The sequence below is a fragment of the Hylobates moloch genome, unplaced genomic scaffold, assembly GCF_009828535.3.
Source record: "Hylobates moloch isolate HMO894 unplaced genomic scaffold, HMol_V3 SCAFFOLD_41, whole genome shotgun sequence".
NCBI lineage: Eukaryota > Metazoa > Chordata > Mammalia > Primates > Hylobatidae > Hylobates > Hylobates moloch.
The window spans coordinates 457,345-473,361 of record NW_026652316.1 but is presented as its reverse complement, the minus strand read 5'-3'; the positions used below and the strand labels follow the sequence as shown (position 1 = coordinate 473,361).

The 16,017-nt window shown below is 41.7% G+C and overlaps 1 protein-coding gene across 12 annotated transcripts in view; it reads left to right on the top strand.

Annotated features, from left to right (window-relative positions):
* The window catches only part of LOC116463552 (MBT domain-containing protein 1), an 85,525-nt gene that overhangs the window by 62,630 nt on the left and 6,878 nt on the right, over nucleotides 1-16,017 (top strand). For 8 of the 12 annotated variants that reach the window (XM_032146701.2, XM_032146700.2, XM_032146699.2 and 5 more), the window contains 5 exons: nucleotides 4,324-4,471; nucleotides 6,460-6,542; nucleotides 6,894-7,128; nucleotides 7,630-7,707; nucleotides 13,507-13,698. In XM_032146701.2, coding sequence (XP_032002592.1) covers nucleotides 4,324-4,471; nucleotides 6,460-6,542; nucleotides 6,894-7,128; nucleotides 7,630-7,707; nucleotides 13,507-13,698 — 736 coding nt within the window. Of the gene's footprint in view, nucleotides 1-4,323; nucleotides 4,472-6,459; nucleotides 6,543-6,893; nucleotides 7,253-7,629; nucleotides 7,708-13,506; nucleotides 13,699-16,017 lie in introns of all 12 variants that reach the window. The other 4 variants (XM_032146703.2, XM_032146702.2, XM_058434704.1 and 1 more) reach the window with 3 other exon arrangements.

Genomic DNA, 16,017 nt, shown 5'->3' with positions numbered 1-16,017 from the left:
CCAGTGGCTAACACCTCTAATTCCAGCACTTTAGAAGGGCGCATCTTGAGGTCAGGAGTTCAAGACCAGCCTGGCCAACATGATGAAACTAAAAATACAAAAAAATTAGCCGGGCCTGGGGCCAGGCACCTGTAATCCCAGTTCTTGGGAGGCTGAGGCAGGAGAATGCTTGAACCCGGGACACGGAGGTTGCAGTGAGCTGAGATTGTGCTATTGCACTCTAGCCTGGGCAACAAGAGCAAAACTCTGTCTCAAAAAACAGAAAAAAGGCCGGGCGCAGTGGCTCACGCTTGTAATCCCAGCACTTTGGGAGGCCGAGGCGGGTGGATCACGAGGTCAGGAGATCGAGACCACGGTGAAACCCCGTCTCTACTAAAAATACAAAAAAATTAGCCGGGCGTGGTGGCGGGCGCCTGTAGTCCCAGCTACTCGGAGAGGCTGAGGCAGGAGAATGGCGTGAACCCAGGAGGCGGAGCTTGCAGTGAGCCGAGATTGCGCCACTGCACTCCAGCCTGGGTGACAGAGCGAGACTCCGTCTCAAAAAATAAAATAAAATAAAATAAAAAACAGAAAAAAATAAAGACTGGGTGCAATGCCTCATGCCTGTAATCCCAGCACTTTGGGAGTCCAAGGCGGGTGGATCACTTGAGGTCAGGAGTTCAAGACCAGCCTGGCCAACATGATGAAACCCCATCTCCATACAAAAATTAGCCAGGTGTGGTGGTGTGCGCCTATAATCCCAGCTACTCGAAAGGCTGAGGCAAGAGAATCACTTGAACCCGGGAGGTGGAGGTTGCAGTGAGCTGAGATCGAGCCACTGCACTTCGGCCTAGGCATAGAGCGAGACTCCATCTCAAACAACAACAACAAAAATCATGTGGATTCCCATGATCGACTGCATGTCTACATGACCAGAATCACAGTCAAGGCCAGGCTTGGTGGCTCATGCCTGCAATTCCAGCACTTTGGGAGGCTGAGCTGGGAGGATCCTTTCAGTTCCAGCTCCCACCCGTGTGACAACAGTCTCTGTGTCTGTTAATTCTCATTACTGAGAAAGAGTCTGAATAGCTGAGCTAAGCCTTTGGTTTGGTTCCATACGTGATACATACAAGTCCCTAGTCCGGTCACCTGTATTTAGAAGAATGAAGAAAGGAATCCTATGTAAGTGGGGTAGTTCTGTCCAGAGGTCTTAGGCAAAGCTGTCAAGCTTGAGAGTAGTAAATTTAGTGTAGATGTTTACCATATAGAAATAACCAGAGAAAGGAACTTGGGGGAAGAGACCAAAAGATAATGTGGAACCATTATTACAGGCTTTAAACACTTGGTCAAGTCATCCGAGAGTTCTTTAGTAGACAGGATAACTTGGTACAGGTACTGGCCTGAACAGAGGTTGGACTAAAGGAAAGTTTTACTGTCTAAGAGGGGCAGCATCCATAGAGGATGGCTGAAAGCAATTATATCAAACAAGATAGCCAAGTCAAGACAGAGATTAATGGCAAGTTGAGGTGGAATTGTGGAATATGGTGATTGATTACCTCTAAAGGAGTAAGAGGAGTTGTTGATTTGACACCCTGTACTAACTCAGCGAATATGTTCAGCATGAAGGTAAAATGCTGGACCAAGACACTGGAAGAGAGGCAAACTCATGATAAAACTTTAGGAATCACTGGTGTAGACGTTTATCATTATAGCACTGGAGTGGGTGAGGTCATCAAAACAAAAAGAAAAGAGCTAGAATCAGAAACTTGAAGGTTGGAGGTGAAAGAGCAAGTACCAAAAGGAATGCAGAAAGAACGATCAGAGAGATGAGAAGATTGATTGATAGACCAGAATATGATAAGAGACTAGGAGAAAATGTTTCAGAAAATTAAGAGTAGGCTGGGTGTGGTAGCTCACGCCAGTAATCCTAGCACTTTGGGAGGCCGAGGCAGGCAGATCGTTTGAGCCCACCTTGGCCCCCAGGAGTTCGAAACCAGCCTGAGCAATAGGGCAAAACCCTGTCTCTACAAAAATTAGCTGGGTGTGGTGGCACACCTATAGACCCAGCTACCCAGGAGGCTAAGGTGGGAGCATCACCTGAGCTCAGGGAAGTTGGCTGCAGTGAGCCATGATTATACCACTGCACCCCAGCCTGGGTGACCTTGTCTCAAAAAAAAAAAAAAAAAAAAAAATTAAGAGTGGTGAGCAAGTAGCAGAGACTCAGTGAGGTTGGGCAAATTAGGAGTTTATTCATGAATTTAGCAGTTTAGATAAAGGCAACATACTGTAGGAAAAAGATAGCCAAAAACAAAAATTCAACAAATAAATAAAAAATATGAAGGAATATTTGGGAGGCAGAGGCAGGAGAATCACTTGAGGCCAGGAATTTAAGACCAGCCCAACCAGCGTGGCGAAACCCCATCTCTACTAAAAATACAAAAATAAGTCAGGTGTGGTGGTGAGCACCTGTAATCCCAGCTAGTTGGGAGACTGAGGCAGGAGAATTACTTGAACCCAGGAGGGGGAGGTTGCAATGAGCTGAGATTGCACCACTGCACTCCAGCCTTGGCAACAAAGCAAGACTGCATCTCTCTCTCTCTCTCTCTATATATATATATATGTATATATGTATATGTGTATATATGTATATATGTATATGTATATATATGTGTATATATAATAAAAGAATAGATAAAGACAAAAATCAACTGCAAGGAGTTGCATGGTATGTAACTTGAATTGAGTGTCTGGGTGAATAGAGTTTATTCTACTATTCTATAACCTTGAACCTATTTCAAAGTAAAAAAAAAAAAATTTTTTCCCCTTTGAAAGTCTTGCTCTGTCGCCGAGGCTGGAGTGCAATGGCATGATCTCAGCTCACTGCAGCCTGTGCCTCCCGGGTTCAAGCAATTCTCCCTGCCCCAGCCTCCCAAGTAGCTGGGATTACAGGCCCCCACCACCATGCCTAGCTAATTTTTGTATTTTTAGTAGAGACTGGGTTTCGCCATGTTGGCTAGTCTGTTCTCAAACTCCTGACCTCAGGTGTCTGCCCGCCTCGGCCTCACAAAGTGCTGGGATTACAGGCATGAGCTACCGTGCCCAGCCAAAATATTTTTAATATAATGGAAATTGGGAAACATTGGAGTATAAGAGATGGTCTTTTGAAAGCAAAATTCCAGTGGTAATAGGGCAAGATGGGGAAGTTTGTCTTAGTTTTAAAAGGGGGGGGGCAGCCTGGCCAAGGTGGGTGGGTCACCTGAGGTCAGGAGTTCGAGACTGGCCAACATGATGAAATCCCATCTCTACTAAAAATACAAAAATTTGCTGGGCATGGTGGCGCGTGCCTGTAATCCCAGCTACTTGGGAAGCTGAGGCAGAAGAATCACTTGAACTCAGGAGGCAGAGGTTGCAGTGAGCCGAGATTGACCCATTGCACTCCAGCCTAGGTGGCGAGGGAAACCCCGTCTCAAAAAAAAAAAGGGCAGGGTGGGGACAGCCAAGCATGGTGGCTCGTGCCTGTAATCCCAACACTTTGGGAGGCCACGGCAGAAGGATCACTTGAGCGCAGGAGTTTGAGACCAGCCTGAGCAACATGGTGAGACCCCATCTCTACAAAATAAAAATTAAACAATTAGCCGAGTGTGATGGCATGCACTTGTAGTCCTAGCTACTCAGGAGGCAGAGACAGAAGGATTGCTTGAGCCGGGGAGGTCAAGGCTGCAGTGGGCCATGTTCGCACCATTGCACTCCAGCCTGAGTGACAGAGCGAGACCTTGTCTCTAAAAGGGGGAGTTGGGTACTTGTTACAACAGTCTCTGAGGCGCGAAGAAACGAACAAGAGGACCCTTAATGTGGACCGGCCTTAGCATCTGCCATAGAGGAGTATGGTTATCTGTAGCATAAAAGAGATCAAGTTGGAGCTTGAAGAAGGTAGAGACCGTTTGTAAAAGCTCTGTATGTGATAAATCAGAAAGAAGAAGTAAAAGTGTTACCAAGTAGGATTTGGAGCTTAGCTGAAACTAGATAGGTACATGGTAAGCACTCAGCCCAGTTTCATGATATCGCGACAGCAGGCAGCTATAGCCATGGTCAAAGGCACTGCTTTTCCCAGACGCCTGAGGTCAGTTATAGGTAATCCTGCTTTTGTTTCTGGAACACACTAGAATTTACATAGATTTTTTTTCATTAGAACTTCTGTTATTTAACATAACTCAATAGAGAAGCATGTTTCACTTTGAAGAGACCTTTATATAATAGATTTTCCTTTCTTTTAGAATGTCAAAGTATTATTTTTATAATAGTGGTATCTAATTTCAAGTACTTAGAATTCTCTTCATTAAAAAGGTGCTAGCTGACGGATTCCTGATGATTGGGATCGATGGCTCAGAAGCAGCAGACGGATCTGACTGGTTCTGTTACCATGCAACCTCTCCTTCTATTTTCCCTGTCGGTTTCTGTGAAATTAACATGATTGAACTTACTCCACCCAGAGGTACTTCATCCTAATGTAAACACTGGGTTTTAATCGTTGCTTTCTTCTTACATGGTTTTTGTTTACAACATTTAACACAGCCCTAGATTTCCTGAGTACGTATATAATGTGTGTGGATAAACATATACATGCAGGAGCTGTAGGTTGCTCTAACAATATAAAGTACTGTATTCTAGCTTACTTTAATAAATTACAGTAGTATAGAATTTTTCCTGAGCATCTGTGTATTTTATAATATGAATTGGTATTCTCAAACTCCGTTGAGTCAGTAATGTAGGCTCAATAGGCTATGGCATACATGATTTTTTTTTTTTCCCAATAAAGACAGGGTCTTGCTCTGTCGCCCAGGCTGGAGTGCAGTGGTACAATCATAGCTCACGGTAACTTCCAACTCCTGGGCCCAAGCAATCCTCCCACCTCAGCCTCCCTAGTAGCTGAAACTACAGCTGAAAGGCACAACCATGTCTGACTTTTTTTTTTCTTTCTTTTTTCTTTGTATGTACAGATAGGAATCTCACTATATTACCCAGGCTGGTCTTGAAGTCCTGGCCTCAAGTGATCCTCCCACCTCAGCCTCCCCAAAGTGCTGGGATTACGAGTGAACCACGACACTTAGCTGTGTGGACTTTTTTTTTTTTTTGAGACAGTCTTGCTCTGTCACCCAGGCTGGAACGCAGGGGTGCTATCTCATCTCTTTACAGCCTCCGCCTCCCAGGTTCAAGTGATTCTTGTGCCTCCTCTCCCAAGTAGCTGGAATTACAGGTGTGCACCACCACGCCCAGCTGATTTTTCTATTTTTAGTAGAGACACAGTTTTGCCATATAGGCCAGGCTCATCACGAACTCCTGGCCTCAAGTGATCCGCCCACCTTGGCCTCCCAACATGCTGGGATTATAGGTGTGAGCCACTGCACCCAGCCCTGTGTGGACTTTTAAAAGGATGGCTGTTTTACTCCTGGTTTAACCAGTGATTTTCCTCATTTTAATACTTGAGCATTAAGTTGTTCCTTTAAGAAAGGAGGAAAGCTATAACAGAGGTCTATAAAAATAATATTTGCTCAGCCAGTTTTCTTTCTTGCAAGGAAAGAAAAATATCACTCCATAGTATTAGGTGCTAGACTCTTCTAAAGCCTAGGATTGAAAGAGCAAAAATGTACCGTTGTAGAAACAGAAAAAGAGAGCCACTTTTGCGTTAGACTAAGTAGGCACACCAGTGTTTCTAGAAAAGGGAGGGAAATCTGTGTAACATGGAGGAATAATTGCACTCAGCAGTATAAATCATATAGGCCAGGTGCAGTGGCTCATGCCAGTAATCCCAGCACTTTGGGAGACTGAGGTAGGAGGATTGCTTGAGACCAGGAGTTTGAGAACAACCCGGGCAACATAGGGAGACCCTGTCTCTACTAAAAACAACAAAAAATTAGCCTGTCACAGTGGCATGTGCCTGTAGTCCCAGCTACTAGAGAGGCTGAGGCAGGAGGATCACTTGAGCCCTGGAGGTTGAGGCTGCAGTAAGCCACTGAGGGCACTACTGCACTCCAGCCTGGGTGACAGAGCAAGACCCTGCCTCAAAAAAAATAAAGTTGGCCGGGCGCGGTGGCTCACGCTTGTAATCCCAGCACTTTGGGAGGCCGAGGCGGGCGGATCACGAGCTCAGGAGATCGAGACCACGGTGAAACCCCGTCTCTACTAAAAATACAAAAAATTAGCCGGGCATGGTGGCGGGCGCCTATAGTCCCAGCTACTCGGAGAGGCTGAGGCAGGAGAATGGCGTGAACCCGGGAGGCAGAGCTTGCAGTGAGCCGAGACTGTGCCACTGCACTCCAGCCTAGGCGACAGAGCAAGACTCCATCTCAAAAAAAATAAAATAAAATAAAGTTGATCATATAACCTATGCTCTTAAGATTTTGTGTACTGTTACTTTTTGCTACATTTTAATATTATGCTAATTTTAAATGAACTGCTAGTTAAACCAGTTGTGTTTTCTAGGTTACACAAAACTTCCTTTTAAATGGTTTGACTACCTCAGGGAAACTGGCTCCATTGCAGCACCAGTAAAACTATTTAATAAGGTAAATTTAAATGGCAGCATAATTATGTGAGGACTTATTAATGCCCCACAAATACAATTTATGTTCATAAAAATGTCTTTGCCTTGTATTAGAATTTCTTAGTGGAGATATAATATAAACAAATATAGCAATGAAACAATATAAATATTTTCTTTACCTGGGAATCAAAACTTGTTTCCAAACTATGTTTCGTTTTTAATCTGAAGGAAATAGAAATGAAGACTTTTCCTAACTAGTTTTTAAATACTTCACCTTCGTATTATGTTTAAATAGTTAAAGAATTATTTGGAATTATGGTTTAAATTATGTTATTTAGCTATACCAGTATTAATGTTTTCTTCTCCGTGTCAGGATGTTCCAAATCACGGATTTCGTGTAGGAATGAAATTAGAAGCAGTAGATCTCATGGAGCCACGTTTAATATGTGTAGCCACAGTAACTCGGATTATTCATCGTCTCTTGAGGATACATTTTGATGGATGGGAAGAAGAGTATGATCAGTGGGTAGACTGTGAGTCCCCTGACCTCTATCCTGTAGGGTGGTGTCAGTTAACTGGATATCAACTACAGCCTCCAGCATCACAGTGTAAGTTGGTATACAGAAAAGGTGTCCTTTTGTAAAAATCAGCAATTCTCCAGAGGACTATCTCACATAAGTCATCTTATGAGCTCACAGGACAAGAATGTACCTATGTCTGATTGGTTGCCAGGTAAGACATTAAGACTCAACAACAATATCACAGAATCAGACCATGTGTACCATGGCAGTGTGAATCCAATAGTCAATTACATAATGACTATAGAAACACAACAGTCACCAAATTAAACTAGGCTTATTATTTTAGTGAGTTAAAAATTACAGACTAAAAGTTTATTGGTATGTAATAAATGCTTTTGAGTAAATAGTGGAATCTGTCTCATGTTGAGGCTATGGTTTTGTAGGAACAAGTACCCTTATTTTCAGAGCATCATGTACTTAAGTATAATGGTCTTGGTAAAGATAGTTCATCTAAGTTGTATCTAGACAACTGTATCGTCTAAATTGTAAACAATTATCTGGTACCAATTTTCCCCTTTTATTTTTCAGCATCAAGAGAAAACCAATCAGCTTCATCAAAACAGAAGAAAAAGGCTAAGTCCCAGCAATACAAAGGACATAAGAAAAGTGGGTCACCACGTGGTGTTCACATACATTTTCTAATTGTTAACTAATTGGAGTCACAGTATTCTTGGACAGAAAATGATATCTCTTGTGAGAACTGATGATTGTGCGTTATGTATTATGCTTAAAGGTGCAGTATGCCATAAAAGGCAAACCCTTGCAATAATGAGAAATACTGATATTTTACTAACAGGAGAAATGATTACCACAGTATTTAAAGTATACGTGGTAAAGAATAGAGCCTGTGAATGATTCTTGAAATAATATGTAAAACCTACTGAAAGTTAATCCTTTTGAAAAACTTTATTTAAAAAGAAAAATTAGGAGCCAGGTGCAGTGGCTTATGCCTATAATCCCAGCACTTTAGGAGGCCGAGGCAGGCGGATCACAAGGTCAGGAGATCGAGACCATCCTGGCTAACACGGTGAAACCCTGTCTCCACCAAAAATACAAAAAGTCTGCCGGGCGTGGTGGCACGCGCCTGAAGTCCCAGCTACTCGGGAGGCTGAGGCGGGAGAATCACTTGAACCCAGGAGGTGGAGGTTGCAGTGAGCCAAGATCACGCCACTACACTCCAACTGGGCAACACAGCAAGACTCTGTCTCAAAAAAAAAAAAAAAAAATTAGCAGATGCTTGATGCTTACAGTAGATGTGAAGTCTAATAAACCCATTTTTCCTAGAAAGCAAAACTTTCTAGAGTGATACTGGTAAGAAATCCAAGTTGCTGGCAAACAAGCTTTACCAAATTTTTCTAGAAATGCTTTCTATACTAAAAAATTAGCCGGGCTTGGTGGTGCATGCCTGTAATCCCAGCTACTTGGGAGGCTGAGTCAGGAGAATCGCTTGAACCCAGGGGGCAGAGGTTGAGGTGAGCCGAGATCGTGCCATTGCACTCTAGCCTGGGCAACAAGAGCAAAATTCCATCTCAAAAAAAAAAAAAAGAAATTCTTTCTATACTATATTTTACCTTACAGTGAATTGTTGGTATAAGCCAAAGTAATAGAAAATATATTGATAACTATATTTGATTTTTTTTAAATCTTATTTCCCCACCATAGAAAGCCATAGCTTTCTCTCTTCATACAACTTGTCATAGAATATTTCATTCTTTTTTGAGACAAGGCCTCACTTTGTTGCCCAGTCTGGAATGGAGTGCAGTGACACAATCTCCGCTCACTACAGCCCTGACCTTCCCTGGCTTAAGCAGTCCTCCCACCCCAGCCTCCTAAGTAGGTTGGACCACAGGCACGTGTTGCCACACACCCAGCTAAGTTTTGTATTTTTTTTTGTAGAGACAGAGTCTTGCCACATTGCCCAGGCTGGAATGCGGTGGTACGATCTTGGCTCACTGCAGCCTCGACTTCCCGGGTACAAGCAATTTTCCCACCTCAGCCCCTGGAGTAGCTGGGACTACAGGAGTATACCACCATGCCCAGCTAGTTTTTATATTTTTATAGAAATGGTGTCTCACCATATTGCCCAGGCTGGTCTCAAACCCCTGGGGCTCAAGCGATCCATCTGCCTGCCTTGGCCTCCCAAAGTGCTGGGATTACAGGTGTGATCCTCTGAGTCTGGCCAATTTTTATTTAAAGATATTTTTTAAATTGGACTGGACTCGGTGGCTCACGCCTGTAATGAATCCCAGCAACTCTGGGAGACCGAGGTGGGCGGATGGCTTTAGACCAGCCTGAGCAACATGGCAAGACCCCATCTCTTAAAAACAAAAAAAAGGAAGAAAAAAGCAAGCTATTTAAAAAATGTAAAAATACACTTGAGGATTAAAACTGAAACAGATTTTTCCAGCTGACTTGCCAAATATGCTCGGGTACGTGCTGATCTGCCTCAACAACCTAGAGACTGAAGCAGCAAGAAGAATCGAATACACTCTGTTCTAACCTTTCTGATGTTTGCTTGTTAAGTGGGAAACTTAAAAATTTCTACTGTCCACTGTAGTAGTACTTTGAAAAATAAGTTTTCTCCTAGCACAAAACCCATGTCAGCCACACACAAGTAGCAACCTGCAGGCCCGTCTCTTGACCTCTCGTTATAGTCACAAGCCTCCCACAGGCCCAGAATTATTTTGCCCACCAGCTGCTTGCCAGGTCGGATACTCACCTAAAAGAACTGTAGGGAGCATTGCCAAACCAGCCTGATGAAAGGGAGTTCTCATGTATCTAAATGAGTAGCAAGAATTCACATGGGAACTTCATTTATGTCAGTGGACTGACAATAGCAGGTATGACCACTAAGCTTTCTGTGAAGTAAATAACAAGTCTGCTTTCACTTTCTGTTGGATAAGACTTTGGAATTTCAGAATTTTCTTTCCAAGATGTCAAATTAAAAATGGTTTTTATTACTCAGTGGCTATATGACATTGCTTTTTAGAATTTATCTGTGAGTTTTGTGTAGACAATTCATTTGCCTCCCTCAGCGTGACTCTTGTAGGATTTGTTTCTGCCTTGTGGGGTTTAAACTGCTTTGAATTAATGGGCTGGGAACATGGAAAGAAATATGTAATTAATGAAGAAATATTAGCACCATAGTTTTTAGTGATACTTACCATTACTAGAGTTCTGGATTCACTGAAAAAATGAATTTTGGTCTACATGTAACATATTCCTTAACTATAATGTTTTACTATTTTCTAATAGTATGACATCATCTCTAATACCTTTAAATTGTCCTTTGGACATAGAAAAGAAAAGAACTATGGACCCACAGTACCTCATTAGATGCCCTTGGGACCAGATGTGCATTGGAATTCAGAATTTTTTGGATTTTAGAAGAGAAATATAGTCTGTGTAACATACATTATGTAACACTCCAGACTCTGAAACATTTTCTAAAGCAAATATATATATAAATATTTACATTAAATGGCCCAAATAAAAATTATAAGTAGTGTCACCAAGTGAGGTATAGCTTTGTTGCCAAAGTTTTTTTAAAAAAACTTCCTGAGGCCAGGCGCGGTGGCTCACGCCTGTAATCCCAGCACTTTGGGAGGCCGAGGCGGGCGGATCACCTGAGGTCAGGAGTTGGAGACCAGCCTGACCAACATGGAGAAACCCCATCTCTACTAAAAATACAAAATTAGCGAGGCGTGGTGGCGCATGCCTGTAATCCCAGCACTCGGGAGGCTGAGGCAGGAGAATCACTTGAACCTGGGAGGCGGAGGTTGCAGTGAGCTGAGATCGTGCCATTGCGCTCCAGCCTGGGCAACAAGAGCAAAACTCCGTCTCAAAAAAAAACAAAACCTTTTTGAATGTTGGAATTGAGGATAAGGAAGTATAGTGCCGTATTAAGAAGCAGCAGTTTTCACTCTAATGGTGCCGCCGCCTCTTATTTTTTTCTATTACTCAGCAAACAATTTGTTAGAAAGTTTTCTCACTAAGCTTTAGTTACACAAATAAGTATTTGGGGTTTAGAAAACTGTCATCCATTGCAGGCAGACTGATCTAAATACCAGATGGGCTATAAAACCTTTTGTCTTTACGTTTGCCTTGGTAGATGATCATATTCTGGCTCTGTTGTTTCATCCTACAGCTCGTTGATCTTTTTGAACTTAAGATCATCTGTTAGTGATATATTCTTTGGCAGTGCTTGTTGTAGAAACAGCTGATGAGCTTCATTGGTCTAGCTTGCTTTGTAGTAAGTTGTGTTCATGCCACGAAGGAGGGATAATTACTAACACTTTTGAGAATAAGTATAAGGTTCTGCCAGAAGGATCATAGACACTCTCTAGTCTCAAAAGCCTCTTTTCCTTAAGATGTGGTAATTCTAGAGCAGGAAAAGCAGTAGTGATTTCTGCTTTAAATCTCACCATTTTCGGGGGCTACTGTAAGTAGTAAGAGGGGACATTGCTCCTTGCGTTTTTATCTGTATGTGGTATATTAGGAAAAAGTCTTAAGTTGTTGCTGCATGTGATTTTGGTTTGGCTCTTGAGAATTGAATCTACTCAATAACAGCTTAAATCCCACATCATTTTACATAGGAATACTGTGTGGCTTACATTTACCTTTTAGTTTTGATTTTGTGAAGCATAATTTTTTATTGCTCTTACTTGGTTTATTCTGTCATCTGGAAGAAAACAGACATAACTCAGTCACAAGGATAAGGATCCTTTCGCTTTTTTTTCTTTCTTTCTTTCTTTCTTTTTGAGACAGAGCCTTGCTCTGTCTCCCAGGCTGGACTGCAGTGGTGCGATGTCGGCTCGCCACAACCTCCGCCTCCCGGGTTCAAGCAATTCTCCTGCTTCAGCCTCCCAAGTAGTGGGATTACAGGTGTGCACCCCTACTTACAGCTAATTTTTGTATTTTTAGTAGAGACGGGGTTTCACTATGTTGGCCAGGCTGGTCTTGAACTCCTGACCTCAAGTGATCCACCCACCTCAGCCTCCCAAAGTGCTGGGATTACAGGCGTGAGCCACTGTACCCTGCTGATCCTTCAGCTTTCAATATGATTAATGCACTATGCCTGGTTCTTCAATATTTGCAGAGTTCAGAGTATTTTTTTGGTTGGCAAAAGCGTTGTACATGTCTTAGAAGGCTTATATTTGTATAGAAAACTATAGCTGAAGGGTGTGATACGTATATATAGGGTGTGATACATATATATATATATTTTTTGTTTGTTTGTTTGTTTTTTTGAGACAAGGTCTCACTTTATTGCCCAGCCTGGAGCACTGTGGTGCAATCATAGCTCACTGCAGCCTTGAACCCCTGGGCTCAAGCAAATCTCCCACATCAGACTCCCGCATTGCTCAGCTAATTTTTTTTATTTTTTGTAGAGATGGGTCTCACTGTGTTGCCCAGGCTGGTCTTAAACTCCTGGCCTGAAGCCATCCTGATTCTTCTGCCTTGGCATCCCAAGGTGCTGGGATTACAGGCATAAGCCACCATGCCCAGCCTGATAAATTTGTTTCAGAATAAATCAGATTGCTTAAGAATTTACAGGCAATAAGCTTTGAATTTGGAAGTACCTTTTAGAATAAGAATTGTGTTTTCTAAAAGAGTGAATTGTAAACTAAAAGGGAGCACATTTTATATCAGTAACATCCTACACCCAGATAATACATTTAAATTGTTTTGATTTCTCCACCAGTGTTTGGGCTTATATGAGCCATGAAATGCTACCTAAAAGTAGTATTTTAAGACCCTTCTTCCTTCCTTTGGGTTTTTATCCCACCTCAAGCAGAGACTTTCTTGAAAGAAATTAGCCAGCTGTTTTTTTTTTGTTTTTTTTTTTTTTTGAGACGGAGTCTCGCTCTGTCGCCCAGGCTGGAGTGCAGTGGCGCGATCTCGGCTCACTGCAAGCTCCGCCTCCCAGGTTCACGCCATTCTCCTGCCTCAGCTTCTCGAGTAGCTGGGACCACAGGCGCCTGCCAGCACACCCAGCTGTTTTTGTATTTTTAGTAAAGATGGGTTTTCACTGTGTTAGCCAGGATGGTCTCGATCTCCTGACCTCGTGACCCACCCACCTCGGCCTCCCAAAGTGCTGGGATTACAGGCGTGAGCCACTGTGGCCGGCCCAGCTGTTCTTAAAGCTCTCTATAATTCATTTTACTTTGTCTTGTTTTAAATTTGAGAGTCAGAACTAGTTATTACCAGACTCTCGGAGAGTAGAAACAATCTCCCCCAACACACACATTCAGTCTCTCTTTCCTTGTTTTCAGAAATACAAACTTTGCATAATTGGTTCTCTTTTGAGAGTGTCCTCTGCAGCACAGCTTTCCTAGTTATATAATGCACTTTTCTTACCACGCATGTAAGTGAAAGCTTACTTTAGTCTGACTTGATATTTAGAGAGGAAGATGCCAATTGGGAAGAAGCCTGTCAGTTTGTCGAGCCTGCCCATGACAGGTGGGGTGCGGAGGGGCTTCTCTGGTGACGAAGAGTTGACTCCTCCTCCATATCGAACCCTTCCAGCACAGACAGCCCCGGAGGCCTTCCCACCTCCCAGCACTAGCCGAGAGTTCAGTCCCAGCCTCAAAACAGGTAATTAGTCACATCAGCATCTCAGGTACTTCAGAGGGTAAAAGTACTGGGTAGGGTGGTGGGAGACAAAGCATGGTCTGGCATGACAGATGCTGACTCATTGAATTTTTTTTCTTTTTCTTTCAACTAAGGAATTCATTTCACTAGTCCTTAGTAGTCACTTCACTAAGACAAAACATCAGGGAAGGATTTTTACTTTGTTATAAAATACTTCCGAGCTTCAAATAAGGGTAGTTATAATTTCAAGTTCTGGAATTGTGAGACAACTTGGAATATTTCATGGTTTTGAACATTCCTCATTGCAGAATCGCATGTGACTTGACCTGGGAACAAAGTGTGTCATTAGGGATAAGTCTGATTAAAAAGACAGAAAAACGAGGCTTTGTTCATAACATTTCATAGTGTCTCATTCATGGAAAGGATGTGTTTTGAGTTCCAGTTTAATTTTAGTTGTGGCAGTAACATTGATCACAATCTTAGTTGAATAACAAATTTGGAAATTCAATACCTGCATTTTATTATTTCCATAAGTTCATGATTATGTATGTATAGTGATTAAATAGTGGCATTTGATTTGAGTGTAATTGGTTAGGCAAAGGTAGTCGATTGTAAGGAAGACTGCAGAAGGTTTTGCCCTTTGTAATTACTAAGAACAAGCATGGTATTATCATAGGGTATGAAGACTTCACTTAGGTATGATGAACTTCAGGCGTGAGTACAGATCAGATCATACAGCTTCAAAGCCAGAGTTATACCTGCCTTAGCATATGTTCTGCCATATGCTAACTATTGCTTTTAGACTAAATTGTTTTCTCTAATCAGCATTCTTTCAAATGTTTTGTATGTTGAAAACCTAGATGAGACTTGTTACCTAGCTCTGTTTTCTTCTCATTCTTCTGTTTGCTAATATTTTTGCACCTATGGGGGTTTTCTTGTTTGTTTCTGTTGTTGGTTTTTTGGTGGTTTTTGCCATTTTAGGATATGTTCTTTAGCTTTTGCCTCCCTCATAATGTATTAGGCCATCTTGCCCCCTTCCCAGTCTTTTTCTCTGAAGATCACTGTGGTGTTCTTACATCCAGAGGAAATTACACTACTTCTTTTGTACAAAAAACAAATTAGGATTGTAAATCCAATGTACCTGCTCTTTAACGGAAAAATGTTCAAAGTCTAAAGAGCGTTCCAGTTTCTTTTCTTGTCTAAGTTTTTTTCTTTTTGCACTTATTTATGAAATAGTATTGCATTACTTAATTAACTATGGATATTGTGAGTTCCGAATATATTTGAGCTTTTATTGGATCTTGGATGTATTTTCTTTAAGCATGAGGCTGGTTTTGAAGATGTATGTCACATTTTGTGATAGGTTACTGATTCATTTAAAACGGAACTTCTGGCACTGGCAAAACCCAAGAATTTAGAGTAGACGAACTAGATGGAAACTATCTGGCCTCCTATGTGACTTCCTTCTTCCACTGGTGTCTTCTGAGCTGGGGCACAACTTGTGGGACTTGGTGTGATTTTTCTCTGATGAAACTAAGTAGGGACTACATTGCTACCTTAACTATCTGAAAGCTGTGGTTTCATTAGCTGTTGAAAGAGTTTATTATTTGTGGGCTTCGTAGCTGGAAAAATGTGATTTCAGTTAGCTTATCTCCTGAAATGTTAGTGATTAGTGTCAACAAAGTGACTTCCTTCTAAAAACAGAGCTGAGAAAAGAAAAGGCATTTGTGTAGAAAGGACATTCAACCACAGGATCTGTTTTATTTCATCCATCATTTATTGAGAAGGCCTGGAAAGGAGAAATGATTCATGTGAAGATAACGAGACAGGCTTTGTTTTAGATTCCATGAAAACAGTGAAACTTTGCGTTAAAACATTGCACATCTGAGTGAGTGTTTCACCTTTATCTTGAGTGACTTTTTTTAGCACATCATTTTCATATTTTAACATGACTAGAAGCATAATCCAGAAATTTGTTGTTAGCAGTAATGCATATAGCTTCAGGATATGCTTTAGAATCTCAACTTACTTTTCTTACATTTTTTTAAAAAACATCCGTTTGAATGAAACATGTTTGATCTTGAAGCACAGTAATTCTTTTCTCATTCATTTAGCCATCCAGTCATCATAGAACAAGATACTGTTTTAATCAACCTTTTATTGTGGGTACTGCACCTTTAATGAAACTTGGGTTTCGTTTTCTTTTCCATGTGTGTATTTTCTAGGTATTGTTAAAATGGCCCTCACGCTGAATGACTGCATGCTGGCTAGATTTGAAGGATAACTGTCATACATTTGATACCATTCCTCATAAAAGCATTT